We start from the raw sequence: 14,291 nt of genomic DNA, 5'->3' as shown, positions 1-14,291 counted from the left end.
ACATTTGTAACCCTGCAGTTCTTTAGTGTGTAACTCCAAACCCCACACACAGTGTGAGCTGCTGCTTTCCCATTTGGGCAGACACAACAATTCCTCTCCAGGCCTGGCAATCAAGGACACCTCACTGCCTCAGGCCCCAGAGATGGGAACAAAAATGAGTTTGGGGGGAGCAAACTTGGGGTGAATGACTTCATTAGCTGAAGCTGTAATTGGCAGATTAACCCCCAATAATGGCCCAAACTTATAAAAGTGAAAACCTGTGACCCATCATCCATTTTGGGTGTAGCCCCTGGGGGGCTTAAATGCCCTAAATGTTCCTGAAGGCTTTTCAATAAATAGAAATGCTTTTTATTGCCTTAATTTTGTCTGGCCTCTGGTTTTAGATAGCCCAAAAGGCCTCACCTCCCCTCCCCAGGCTGAGCCCAGCACTCTCTTCCTTCCCCAGCCATTCCCAAAATCTGCAGTGAGTCTCTGAGCTGGCTGCCCCCTGCTCTCTGCCACGCTGCTCCTGGCAGCTCCTGCTGCAGCTATTAGCTGATTAAGAGATGCAATTAAGCCCTGAGCTGCCCAACTTTCTGGGCTGCCAGCAGGTTTGCGCACACAGCTTGGGTTTGTTGTTTTTTTGTGGATGCAGGATTTCTGTATCCGTGCCTTTCCTGCCTCTGGAAGTGCAGGTTTGCACACACAGCTTGGATTTGCTGGTTTTTGGGGCTCCAGGATTTCTATATCCATGCCTTCCTTGCCTCTGGAAGTGCACGTTTGCACACACAGCTTGAGTTTGGTGGTTTTTGTGGCTCCAGGATTTCTGGTTTTGGCTCCAGGATTTCTGTTTGCTTGCTTTTCCTGCCTCTGGAAGCACAGGTTTGCACACACAGCTCGGATTTGCTGGTTTTTTGTGGCTCCAGGATTTCTGTATCCGTGCCTTTCCTGCCTCTGGAAGCACAGGTTTGCTCAGTACAGGGCAAACCATCCTCTGACACCCCTTGGAGGTATTTATTTGGATTGGTGAGATCCCCTCTCAGTCCTCTCTTCTCCCACAGGTTCCTCATCAGAAAGTCCCTCTCACCTGATGCCTTCAGGTTTTAACCTTTATATTTTTCAAACCCTGTGCTGCATTAGTGTATAACTCTATAAACTCCATATAAAGTGTTAATTAATTGTCTCCACATTTTGGCCAGGCCAAACAGAGCAGCTCACGTGGCAGCACCTGAGGAGCAGAGGGACAGGGGGTATCTCGTACTCCATCTGATGCTCTCCCCAGCTGGGGGGAGCAGCTTCTCAGCTTACCAGGATAGTGTTAAAGGGAAATGGAAATGTCTGCCTGCAGAGCTGCCCTCCTGGAGCCACCCCCAGCGCACAGAAATGTCATTCAGGGACTTACAGAGGGAATTTTGGCATTCCCAGTCTATCCTGGTGTGCTCTGTGATTCCAGGCACCTCGCTGCATTTCTCCTATTTGTATTTTTTTCCCAAACTGGGGGATTTTTTGAGAGGCACAGCCACGGTGGGGTGAAAAACTTAGAGCAGGGAAATCCTAAATTTCCCTGTAACAGCACTTCAGAAAAGTTGAATCTTTTCCTAATTTTCAAAAACACTCAGCCAACTATTCTGTGGTTCAGAGCAAGGTTTGCCTGTGATGAGAAAACCAAAGTGCCCTTGGATGTGACAGGCAGCTGCTCCTTTGTGTGGGTCCAATGCCCAGCTCGTCTCTCCAGCCTGAAGGTCTCTGTAATTCCTTTATAATCCTTCCATGCTAAAATTGTTTCCAGCACTTTCTGCCCTTTAAAGCAGCAAAAGGAAACCTAGGGAACATCAGGTTTTTCAGAGAAGGATGCTGGTACAGATAGTTGATGTTTTACAATTCTTGTTCCAGCTTTGCATCCATTTCTCTAAATCCAGAATTTGGAGCCTTAGGTGGATTTGTGTCCTGCTGCTGATTTCTGTTTCTGTCACCAAGACAGAAAATGGGTTTTCAATACCAGCCACTCTAAGGCTGGCCTGAATTCCCTCTGTGATGCTGTGTCCTCTAGAAAGATGGATTAATTACTGACTTGAGGCTGGGAATTATTTTTCCATCCAGGTAAATGTTCAAGATTTTGGTTTGACTGCAGTAAAAGGGTTTAAATATAAAAGCCCTTCACAAACAGCTTGTTTCTGGCTGTTTCTATCAGTGTGAAACACATTTTGGCTTTTCTCATTTGTTTTTATTACTGCTTTATCCAGAAGTGACTCAAAACTTGGGAGCAAAGCAAAAAAAAAAAAAAAAAACCCTGGAGTTATTCATTTTAAAAGTGTCATGCAGAGAGTGAACAAAGGCCAATTTAAATGGACAGTCCTCGAGAGGGCTGAGCACAGGATTGCTGTGCTCTCCAAATTCCCACCTGAACACCCAGATATTGTCAGGCCCCGTGAGGAGGAGAGGGTGGATGAAGGCAGGGGGAAGCTGGGTTTGCAATTAGCATTTGGTGGGGAGAACATCTGCCCAGGTGCTGCTGGCAGGTTGTGGGGAGTATGAAATGCCTTCTGCAGGATGTGCTGGATCTATGGAAGGGTCGTCCTGACGTTGTTAATTGGAGATAATCAGGCACGTGATTATCCCAGTGGGGTTTGTCCTGTGGGGAGTGCCTGGAATGGCCCTGCACAGTCAGCTCTGCCCAGGGCAGAGGGCTGGAGCTGGGCTCAAGCCAGGCTGGGTGGAGAGGGATTGTGGCATTCACATTCTCTGGAAAAATCCCTTTGCTCAGGATTCTTCTCCTGGGAAGCTGAGAAGCCTCAGAGAAAGGAAAACAATTCTTCTCTCATTTGCTTCTCCTGTGTTGTGCTCATGTGGAATGTGTTTGGAGATTGTTTACCCACAGGTGATTGTTCCATTGCATTCTGCTGGGAGTTGTTTTCACTCTTTGGCCAATCAGGGCCCAGCTGTGTCAGGACTCTGGAAAGAGTCAGGAGTTTTCATTATTATCTTTTTAGCATTCTGTAAGTATCCTTTCTGTAATCTTTAGTATCGTATAGTATTCTTTAATATAATATAGTATAATAAAGTAATAAATGAGCCTTGTGAGAACATGGAGTCAGATTCACCGTTCCTGCCTTTGTTGGGACATTCCCTGCAAATCCAATAGGGGATCATGGCTCTGTTTGCTCAGGCAGCAACACCAGAGGGGCAATTCACAGCCAGTGCTGCCTGGCACCACCCCACTGCTGCTCCTGGGGTTTTGGGGGCTGTTCTCAGGTCTCTGCCCCAGGGGTGCACCTGTGTCATGATCCAGCAGGGCAAGTGAGTTCTGATGGTTCCTTTCCAAATCCCAAAAGTGCACAAGACAAACAGCAGGGACTGTCAGTTTTATCACAACAAATGCACCTTTATTGAGGGCCAACAGCAAATGCGATAGAGGGATCAGAAAAGGAAATAAAGGATAGAAAGAAAAAGAGGGGAAGGGGAATATAGCTACCAATGAGCCAGAATCCTCATGGTCCAGCCACACAGATTCACCATCGTCTGTGGGGGTTCACCAAAGCCCTCTCAACTGTTCCAGTTTATATAGTCCCAGTCCAAAGGAGGGGCATCTGGCCAAATGGTGGAGAAGATTCCTGGGCCATTGTGTTGAGACCCTCGGTCTGGGGGGCAGGTGTGAGTGTGCAAGGACAAACCACCGTTTATCAGAGCCTGTTCAAAGCAGTGTTCTGTGAAGGCACAGCGAGCACACCTGCAAACGATCACATAACATCCAGAAAACGTCCAGCTCAGCCAGGCCAGAGCTCCTGTTGGGGTCTTCAGGGTCCTTGTGATGATTGTGATGCAAATGAAGGAAACTACAGAAAACCTGTAAGAGGAGAGAGTGGAAAACTCCTGTGGACCAGCTGATTTGCTGGCCTTTAATAAATACTTTTATTGTCTTTATCTGCTCTAGCCTCTGTTCTAGGTAGCCACTCCAAGACATCACACCTCCCTGGGTTGGGGGGGAAGAGTTTTCCATTAAAGATCCTGGCTGAAAATCCACCCACACGTGCTTCCCCTGATGTAGCTGAACCTCTCAGCCCCCAGAGCTTTTCCTCCTGGCTCCCACTGCCTCCTCTGCCCCCCAGGAGCTGCTGTCCAGCCCAGCTCTGTGGCTGTGTCCCACCTCTGCTTTGGACACCACATCAATGTCTCTCCCTGTTCCCCTGCAGGTGAACCTGGTCCTGAACGAAGGGAAATCCCTGGGCCTCATGATCCGAGGAGGGGCAGAATATTCCCTGGGCATCTACATCACAGGTGTGGACAAGGGCTCCGAGGCAGAGAGCACTGGATTGAAGGTGAGAGTGATCCCAGAGAGGGTGGCAGGTGACCAGGAACGTGTCCAGGTGGGGTTGGGATGTCTCCAGAGAGGGAGACTCCACCTCATCCCCGGGCAGCTGTTCCAGAGCTCTGCCACCTTCAGGGAAGGAATTTCTTCCTCATGTTGATGTGGAACTTGTTGTGTTGTAGTTTATTGCTCCTCATCCTGTCACTGAAAAGGGGAGGGACTCCCTGGAGCTTCTGTGGGTGACATCAGCGTTTTTGTCCCCTGTGCCAGGGTCAGGATCCATCCCCTAAACCCCAGAAGCCTGAAAGTTTAAATACAGCATGAGAAAGAAGAAGCTGCATTGTTTTCCTTGGTGTTTTTCCTGTTCCCTGGGTTTGCTGCTCAGGGAAATCTCTGCTTCTATTCCTTTTGCATCCCCCTGGCAGTGAGGAGATGTCACAGGGACAGTCCCAACAGCAGAACTCCTGGCTGGATCCCTCCTGCCTGCTTGGAATGCCAGCAAATAGCCACACTCAGCACCCAGGGCAGTGCCAGTTCCCTGCCCTGTCCCCCCAGGTCCTGCCACTGTTGTTTGCACACCTGAGCCTCTGCTGGTTGATTCTGGAGATCCCTCCCTTGCTGCTGTGCTCTCCAGGCAGTGATTTGTGTGTCCAGCAGGCTCGGGCTGTGCTGGATGCCAGCCTTGGTGTGATTTCAGATGCTCACAGCTGCTTCCCCTCCTGATTTGTGTATGCTACAGGCTGTAAATTCAGTGCTGCCTGGAGGTTTGGAGGTAAAAAAAGGCCTTTTATGTCCTGCTGTTAGACATGTTGGGGTGAATATTGCTGCTCCAGGTGGTGGTGGTGGAAGGGATGTGATGCCACAAGGAAGCAAGAACTGGTGGATAAATGTGGTATTCACAGATAAATGTGATTTCCAGGTAATTTGTTGCTCTCTGAAATGGAAATATTGTGGGATTGCTCAATATGAGCTCAACACAGCCTGGCTGGGTGGATGGGAAGGTTCCTGCTGGCTTCCCAGGAGTGGATCCTTCTGAGGGCTTTGCTGCTTTCACTGAGTTTGTTGCCAGAATTGAGCTGATTCTGAGGTGCTGTTTAGATGAGAGACAAGGCAGAAATCCTTCCCTGGGAGGGTGGGCAGGCCCTGGATCCCTGGCAGTGCCCAAGGCCAGGCTGGACAGGGCTGGGAGCAGCCTGGGACAGTGGGAGGTCTCCTGGTGAGGCTGGATGGGATTTAAGCTCCCTTTTAACCCAAACCAATCTGTAATGTTGTCAGACATTTCATTTTTACCTCTTTGTATCTATGGCACCAAATCAAAATTTCAGACTCTTTAAATAATAACAAAAATAAATAATTAATGTTTTACACTTCCCTTAAATTTTGATGGAAGGATAATCAAAAGCTACTGAAAGCCAGGCAAAGCCAAGGAAGTTTCTCTGAGGCCCAGAAACTTTTTCCAGCTCTAGAAACAAGGACCAAGACCCTGAGATGAGGGTCCCAGAGGAGCTGGTGCTGGTTCAGGTGCTGCTGTCCTGCTCCCTCAGCAGGCAGAACTGCAGCCAAAACTCAGGCAATAACTCAATATTCATAGGCTTGCCCTTGGCCTTCTTGATGTTTATTCATTCATGAAACTTCTGGCAACGTGTTCTTGGGGCATGGTTGAAAATCTGCTGCCTCCAAGGAAGTTCTGAGAGTGAAGAGGTGGGGGTTGGAGGAGGAGGGGGGTGAGTCAGCCTCGTTTGCTTTCAGCTCCTGTCCTCCCTGCCTCCTTCCTGCTGTCCCCAGTGGTGCTGGCACGAGCTGAGCTCCTGATGCTGTTCCTGGCCCTGCTGGCCCTCATTTCTTCCTTGCTCATTTTTCCTGGTGCTGTGTTTTGTCAGGATTGGGGTTCTTTTTTGTCCTTAAGCCATTTTTGTTTGCTCTCCTTGACCTTTAAATCAGAAATAGCAGATTCCAGGGAGCTTGCTCTGAGCAAACAACTCAATATTGAGTTCCCAGAACGAGGGCTGGGGTGAAAATCATGATCCATATTTATCCAGATATGAGAGGAGAGGGAAAGGGAGACTGTAAATAGGAAGAGCTGAATGATTTTACCTCAGCACTGGCTGTCATAAAACAAAGAGTAATTTAGGCTGAAGATCTCCAAGTTCATTGTGTCCAACCATTTCTCCAGCACTGCAAGGCCAGCACTGCCCCATGTCCCCAGGTGCCACATCCACATGGCTTTTAAATCCTTCAAGGGATGGGGACTTTGGAGTCCTTTCAACCCTTTTGGTGAAGTTTTTTTCTTAAATATCTGCCCTGAGCCTGCCCTGGCCCAGCCTGAGCCGTTCCCTCTGCTCCTGTCCCTGTTCCCTGGAGCACAGCCCGACCCCCCCGGCTGTGCCCTCCTGGCAGGAGCTGTGCAGAGCCACAAGGGCCCCTGAGCCTCCTCTGCTCCAGGCTGAGCCCCTTCCCAGCTCCCTCAGCCTCCCCTGGGGCTCCAGACCCTTCCCCAGCTCCATTCCCTTCCCTGGACACATTTGGTGTCATCTGCAAACTCATCCCAAAGCCACCCCTTGAAAGCTGCAGTGAGCTTTGAGGTCTGGACACAGACAAATGTCCTGGAAAAAGACAAGATGGAATAAAAACCTTGTGGCTCCTTCGGAGTTTGGGAATGAGCTGCAAAGGGACAAAGTCACTCAGGAGGTTGTGGTTGTGGTACCCAAGATGTCACATTTCTCCTGGTCCTTCCAGTGGTGTCACCTTGATGGGGACAGAAATTTCCTCTCCTGGGAGGCCACCAAAAACCTCCCCCCACCAGTGCCACAACTATTGGAAAAGCAAGCAACCCCCCCTGGCAGGGAGAAATGATGCATCTGACTCCGTGGGTATCAGAAGGCTAATTAATTACTTTATTATACTATATTATTCTATACTATATCACGCTACATCTAAACTGAAACTGCACAAGCACTCAACTCCACCAAATCTTGGACTGTCTGCTGACAGTCCTGACACACACACGTGGATGCAATTGGTCACCTCAGGTAAACAATCTCCAGAACACATTCCACGTGAGCACAACAAGAGGAGCAGCAATTGAGATAAAAATTGTTTTTTCTTTCTCTGAGATTCCTCGCTATGATTCCCAGAAAATATCCTTGGGAGGTTGTGCCTTGCTTTTCTTTGTGAAGAGAAATGCGGCCACAGACAAGCACTGCCACCCCAGAGAGCCCCTTCCCTCCCTGGGCTCTCATCTCCTCTCTTTGGGCTGCAGTGTTTGGGGAAAGGACCCCCAGCCATGGCACCCTCATTCCCTGTCCTATGTTGGATTTGCTGGGAATGTCCTGACAAAGGCAGGAATGATGAATCTGACTCCATGTTCTCACAAGGCTAATTTATTACTTTATTATACTATGTCATATTAAAGAATAATAAACTATACTAAAGAATACAGAAAGGATTCATACAGAATGCTAAAAAGGTAATAATGAAAACTCCTGACTCTCTCCAGAGTCCTGACACAGCTTGGCCATGATTGACCAAAGAGTGAAAACAACTCCCAGCAGAATCCAATGGAACAATCACCTGTGGGTAAACAATCTCCAAACACATTCCACATGAGCACAACACAGGAGAAGCAAATGAGAGAAGAATTGTTTTCCTTTTCTCTGAGGCGTCTCAGCTTCCCAGGAGAAGAATCCTGAGCAAAGGGATTTTTTCAGAGAATGTGAATGCCACAGGTCTGTCCTTCCCACATGGGTCATCTGGATCATCTGCCTGGACCCCCTTCCCTCCTGGAGAAGCTGAGCACTCCCTTATTTACTGGGAGCCTTCATTTGGTCAATTCCAAATTGATCCATACATTTTCCTGCCCTTATCTTTAATTTTTTAAGGGCTTTTGGTAATTATTTGTGCTGGAGAGAGGCTCCTTCTACTTTAGTGCTATCTCCAGTGTCATTAACCTCTCTGCTGGCACTTCAGTGGCATTAACAGGACTGGTGCCAGTGCCAACCCATTTGGCATCATCCCCTTGGCCCTGTTCTTCCCAGCTCAGTTTGGTATCTTTTAACCTTAACTCACATTTAAAATCTCTTGCCTATTTTTCTGTATGTGTGATTGAATTTCTCCCAGAGCAAATTCTGATTAAAGAGAAATTTTCAGAGCAAATTCTGATTACTTTTAAGAGAATTTTTCAGAGCAAACTCTGATTATTTTAAAGATAATTTTTCCAAGCAAATTCTGATTATTGCTGCTGCTCAGAACCCTTGTCTGAAGCCCATCACGTTTCTCTTGACTGCACCTCCCCTTGCCCACTGTCTCCAGAAGGAGAAGGAGCCAGGGCTGTCATCAAGGTGTAATTTCCAAACTCTCTTTTTCTCATGGTCTGTCACCTTTTGCGTGTCGTGTTCAGCCCCTGCATTTCAGGCTACAATTTTCCCTGGGAAATGAGAGTAATCCACATTTTCAGAGGTGTTCAAGCATTCAGCACATCCTGGGTATCCACCCACCATTAGCTGAGCACAACTGAAAAGTAGTTCCTGAAATATCCAGGGCAATAATTTTCCTGTGTTTTATTGTAACTTTTTGTGTGTGTGTGGGTGTGTGTCTTATTATTATTTCCTTTATTCTGTGCCAGTTTGGAGCTGTGAATACAGCAAATAATTTCTCAGGGTCAGCTTTTGTTTTATTGCATCTCTGCAGATTTTTTGTTACTTTCCCATTTGTCCTTGACTTTAGGGGGAAATATAATTATCTATGTTAATTAGCAAAAAATCCAGGTTCCCTCTGGTCTCCCTGATGCTACAAGAGCGTGCCAGGCTCCTCTTGGTTCACTCTTTAAAGGAGAAATTAAAGATTATTAAACCCGTGTAACTGTCCTGAACCAAAAAATCATGAAAATTTAATCCCTGCTATGGAAAACCATTAAAGATTCATAATTTCAATAAAACTGCCTAATCAAGTTTGGATTTTTATTGTTTTGGTGTTGCAGTGAACTCTGTGCTGCTTGTTTGAGCGGCAAAATCCACTCCAGGGGATTTTCTGATGGATCAGAAAGGCCTGGGAGATGATATCTGTGCACCTGAGTGGGGGTTTCTCTTGGCATTTCAGACCCTGGCATAATTCCCCTCCCCTGTTCCATTGGTATCTGTTGGAACCCTGGTTACTGAGAATTTCAGACTTTCTCTGCTGACAGACTGATCCCCAAGAGAACACTGCATTGACCTGAGGCCGTGGAGAAGCTTCCAAAATGGAATGACAGAACTGGGATTGTGGGTGTGGAGTTTGAACAGAAGTTTGTGATATCACAGGGTAGAAAAATCAGAGTTTAAGGGTTTAGAATACAGTAATATATATAAAGCAAGATGGAGGTTTTAGAGAAGGGCGGGTCCTTCTTCTTCTCCTTCTTTTTCACCTTCTTCTCCTTCACCTTCTTCTCCATGGATTTGGGTGGGTTTGTGTAATTTGATAAAAAATCCACATTGCAGGCCATAGGTGGTTGGTTATTGAGTTAAAAGTAAAAATAATTTAGGTGTCACTTCTTAATTGGACAGTTTATCCTTAAAAGGCCTTGTAGAGAGAGAGACATGGCTCCATTTTTTAGTTTGTTGAAGTGCTGTGGAACTCATGGTTTGTGAGACTGTAATATAGATAAGAGCTAATAAACATCTGAGTCCAAACAAGAAATACCATCTTGTGATTTAATCCTGGCCCTGGCAGAAAAGAAGCAAAGAATCCACAGGTAGCCAGCAATTTTCCGACAGTGGATTTAAATCTGACAGAGCTCAAAGGGAACCTGAGATATTTGTGGAGCCCCGTGGTTGGGGTCATTTGTGTCATTTGCCTTCCCCTGGGATCCCTTCCTTCACACTGGTGGGATGTTTTAGGTCACTTCCAACACAAACCATTGAACTTCATGGTGAAGAATGAGGCAAATCCACTCAGGGTCCCTGGATGGAGCTGAGCTCTGCTGCATCTGGACTCAATGATCCTAAAGGCCTTTTCCAAATGACTCCATGAGGTTCCTGCTGCAGGTCCTTTTTCCCCTCAGCACCACTCTGAGCATCCTCCCAGCCTCCCTGAGCCTCCTCTGTCCTTTGAGCAGAGGGAAGGGCAAACAGGAGCCCTTCTCTGGCTTCTCATTATTGCCAGCCTTATTTTGTATAGCTCCATCCAGCCTCCCACATGATCTCCTCTCTAAATTTAACAGGCCTAATCTCTTCCATCTGTCCTTTCACAGGCACCTTCATCTGCCACTGATCATTTGTTTCACTTCTCTGCAACTTTTCTCTCCCTGTGTCTCCTTGCTGGCCAGGCAAGGAGAAAATCCCTGCTGTGTTTTGGTAGAGCTGAGCTGAGGCCTGTGGTTAAGCAAAGATAGGAAAGGCCAGTTTCCAAAAATGTAGTTTATCGGGAATAGGGTGAATTGTGATATGGGAGTGAGGAGGAGCAGCCCTGGGAGCACAGAGGAAGAGGACCTGGGATGAAGGGTGAAACACCAGATGGGTGCTGTGTCAAACAAGGCCAGGCTGTCAGGGCAGCTCCTGATTCCAGCAAAGGCCTTGCCCACAGAATGAAATCTCTTAGGGGAGGAAACAGCAGAGGAGAGATGGAATGCAGCTGTGCCAGATGCTGCAGTTTGCAGGGTGCTGGAGGCTGTGGTGAGACCCTCCCTGCTGCATGCAGAGATCTGAGGGCTGGGGCCTCCACAGATGGTTCCTGGCATCCCAGAGCAGCAGCAGGGACTGGGATGCATGCCTTGATATTCTTTGGGGTTGGTCTGGTTGGTGGAGGAGACTGGGCAGAAGATCAGTCTGAGCTGGGATCCTCAACAGGCCCCTCCAGCCTCACTGGCTGCCAGCTTGAGGGATGATCGTGGTGTTTTCAGGGTCCCCCGGATGAAGGGAGGAAATGATGAATCTGACTCCATGTTCTTAGAAGGCTAATTTATTATTTTATGTTCTATATTATATTAAAGAATACTGTACTAAAACTATACTAAGGAATAGAGAAAGGATACTGACAGGAGGCTTAACAAGATACTAAAAACTCATGACTCCTTCCAGAGTTCAAACAGCGTGACCGTGATTGGTCATTAAGTCAAAACAATTCACATGTTGGATAAACAATTCCCAACCACATTCCAAAGCAGCAAAACACAGGAGAAGCAAATGAGATAATATTGTTTTCCTTTTCCTCTGAGGCATCTCAACTTCTTTTCAGGAGAGAAATTCTGGGCAAAGAGGATTTTTCAGAAAATATGACAGTGACAATGATCTCCATCCAGCAGCATTGTCCCTGGTCCCTCCAGCTGCTGCACCCCACTTTGGAGCTGGCTTAGACTGGGCAGCACCTCCCTGCTGGGACAGGAAAGTGTTATTCCCAACAGGAGAGCTCTAAGAACACACCAGGCTCAGTCCATCCTCGTTCCACAGGTGGGAGACCAGATCTTGGAGGTGAACGGCCGGAGCTTCCTGAGCATCCCCCACGACGAGGCTGTGAAGCTGCTCAAGTCCTCGCGGCACCTGATGATGACGGTGAAGGACATCGGGCGCCTGCCCCACGCCCGCACCACCGTGGATGAGACCCGCTGGATCAGCAGCTCCCAGCTCGGGGAGACCCTGCTCAGCTCTGCAGGGTAAGGGCCTGGGGGGCTGACTGGGATTGTCTGCTAAGGAGGGCAGGAACCTCCCCTGAAATGGAAAATGTAAACCTTCTTCCTCCAAATTATTATAATTTTGAAATTAAGATGCTCTCAGGCAAAGATATGGGAATAGGAATAACAGCTCTTTACTAGAAAAGCTAAAAAATACAAATATAATAGCACAAACAACAACAAAAAAATAACTGCTAGAGTGAGAACAAACCCTGCCCCCCTGTGTGTCAGGGGGTGGCACAGCCCCATCCCATGGGGGCTCAGCCCTCCTGCAGTGCCAGCTGTGCTGCTGCTGGAGCAGGGATCCTGCACAAGGGGGGAGTTTTCCTCTGCAGCTCCAGGGCTGCTGCAGATGGGCCTGGGCTCCCTCTGGCAATGCAGGGCAGCAGAAAGCTGCTCCTCTGGCAATGCAGTGGGCAAAGGCTGCTGTGCTGCTCCAGGCTCAGATTGGATCCAGGTAGGAATGCTTGGCTCCTCCCCTGGGCGCAGCATCTCCCCATGGGATGCTGGAATTGGATCAGCCCTGCAGGGACACTCAGTGGCCATGGACAGCAGAGATCTCCTGGAGGGAGGATTGGGTGTGGGAGAGATAAAGAAAACTGCCCCATGGACAGCAGAGAACTGCCCCAGCTCTGACAGATAGGAATTGAATATATACCCCCATTTCCAACCTGAGACAGGGGCTTTTATGGGGAGGTCTCTCAGCTCAGAGCCCCTGGGAGGATGGGGACCCCCAGCCTGTCCATGGAGCTCCCCAGAATGGGGTCTGCTCCTGTATCAGGGAACAATCTCTGGCTTGTAGGGTGCAGCAGGTGTGGACAAGGTTGTGCTGTCCAATGTCACTGTTGAGTCAGGAACAGGAATGAAGGTGACACAACTCCGTGCATTTTCAGAAGACATAAAAGCTCCTTTATTACGAAACTTCACAGTTATATAAGCAACATCATTCACCCAGAACCTGACTGGTTCTAATAACACCTGTCACCCAATTGGTTAATTAGGAGCAGCACCATCTTTCCATAAACATCACGTAGAACACGTTCCACATGTTCACAAACACCAGCTGCAGAGACTTAACATAAGAATTGTTTTAATTCTTTTCTCTGAGCTTCTCACAGCTTTTCCCAGAGCAATGCCTGGGATAGTTGTCTGTTTCACTCTCTGACCAACTTGTCACATCCACAGTCCCTTCCCCTTGTCCCCTGCCAGAAGCTTGTGGCTCTCCAGAGAGGAAAGCAGGCACCAGGTGCTGTGCCAGGTGCCAGGTGCCAGGCACTCAGGGCTAACTGATCTTCTCCCTCCTCGCAGGGCAGTGGGTGACCATGCCATGGACGTGGCAGCCAGGGTAAGACATTCCTGATCCTTGTGAAATTATCACTGCTATTGTGGTTTATTTCCATGGGAGGGAGGGCCCGTGCTCCTGGTTACAGCAGGGAAGCTGGTTTGGGATTTTAATGGGCTTTTCTCCTCCCCATGCTGTGTTCTATAGTGACACAGTGGTGTCCCCTCTCCTGTGCCACTTCTAAGCACATCTGGTGCCCTCCAGCCTTCTTGGGCAAGGGGCAATGATCACCCATGGACAAGGACCGTGGGGACCTCTCCACCCTGCAGAGGTGACCATGACTGGCCTCATGTGGCTGTCTGTGAGCCCTGGGAGCTGCAGGGGTGTGTCCCAGCCCGAGGCAGAGCTGAGCCAGCCCTCCCCAGCTCACCAGGCACAGGGACTCACCCTGTGCTGTGCCTGCAGCTCTGTGCCAGCATCTCCTCGACACCTCCTTGCAAAGCACATTGCTTTTAAATGGAAATTAAGCAGGGAGGTTTCACAGGTGGCTCTCACTGATAACAGCTTTGTACTCTTTGCTGGCAAAACATGTTCCCCAGCCTCAACTCCTCTCTGTCTCTGGGATAGTCAGGGTCTTGTCTGGTTCCATATCCCTGTGCCAGCTCTGCCTCCCCTCAGAAATCCCTCTCAAAGGGAAAAAGTCTTTCATCTGCAGCCAGGCTTGTCTCTCCCTGGGGTTCCTTTGGTTGCCAGTGGCTCTTTCTTCACTAGGGGTCTGCTTCAAGCTGGCAGTGGGGGAAAATGTGCCTTTTCCATAGGATGGGGAGCTGGCCTGTCTCCTGTGGCCCCAGTTCCCCCAGTTCTGGCAGGGAGGAACAGGAACACAGCCTGGGATTAAATCACTGCCTGCTGGGGGACAGGATCTGCACTCGCTGAAAAGGGATGGGAAACTCAACTGGTGCTGCATGGACTCAGAGAATCAGAGTGTCACAGAATATCCTGAGCTGGAGGGACTGAAGGGATCCCCCAGCCCAGCCCCTGTCCCTGCCCAGCCCGCCCACAACCCCACACTGTCCATCCCTGGC

General features: G+C 48.7%; 1 protein-coding gene across 1 annotated transcript in view; it reads left to right on the top strand.

The window, feature by feature from the left end:
- WHRN (whirlin) overlaps positions 1-14,291 on the top strand; it is a 57,688-nt gene that overhangs the window by 27,329 nt on the left and 16,068 nt on the right. The window contains exons 4-6 of the mRNA XM_014308136.2: positions 4,170-4,295; positions 11,704-11,906; positions 13,233-13,269. Coding sequence (XP_014163611.1) covers positions 4,170-4,295; positions 11,704-11,906; positions 13,233-13,269 — 366 coding nt within the window. The remainder of the gene's footprint in view (positions 1-4,169; positions 4,296-11,703; positions 11,907-13,232; positions 13,270-14,291) is intronic.

This window comes from Geospiza fortis, unplaced genomic scaffold, assembly GCF_000277835.1.
Source record: "Geospiza fortis unplaced genomic scaffold, GeoFor_1.0 scaffold85, whole genome shotgun sequence".
In the NCBI taxonomy this organism is placed as follows: domain Eukaryota; kingdom Metazoa; phylum Chordata; class Aves; order Passeriformes; family Thraupidae; genus Geospiza; species Geospiza fortis.
Note: the sequence above shows the minus strand (reverse complement) of the source record. Positions and strands in the feature narration are given on the sequence as shown.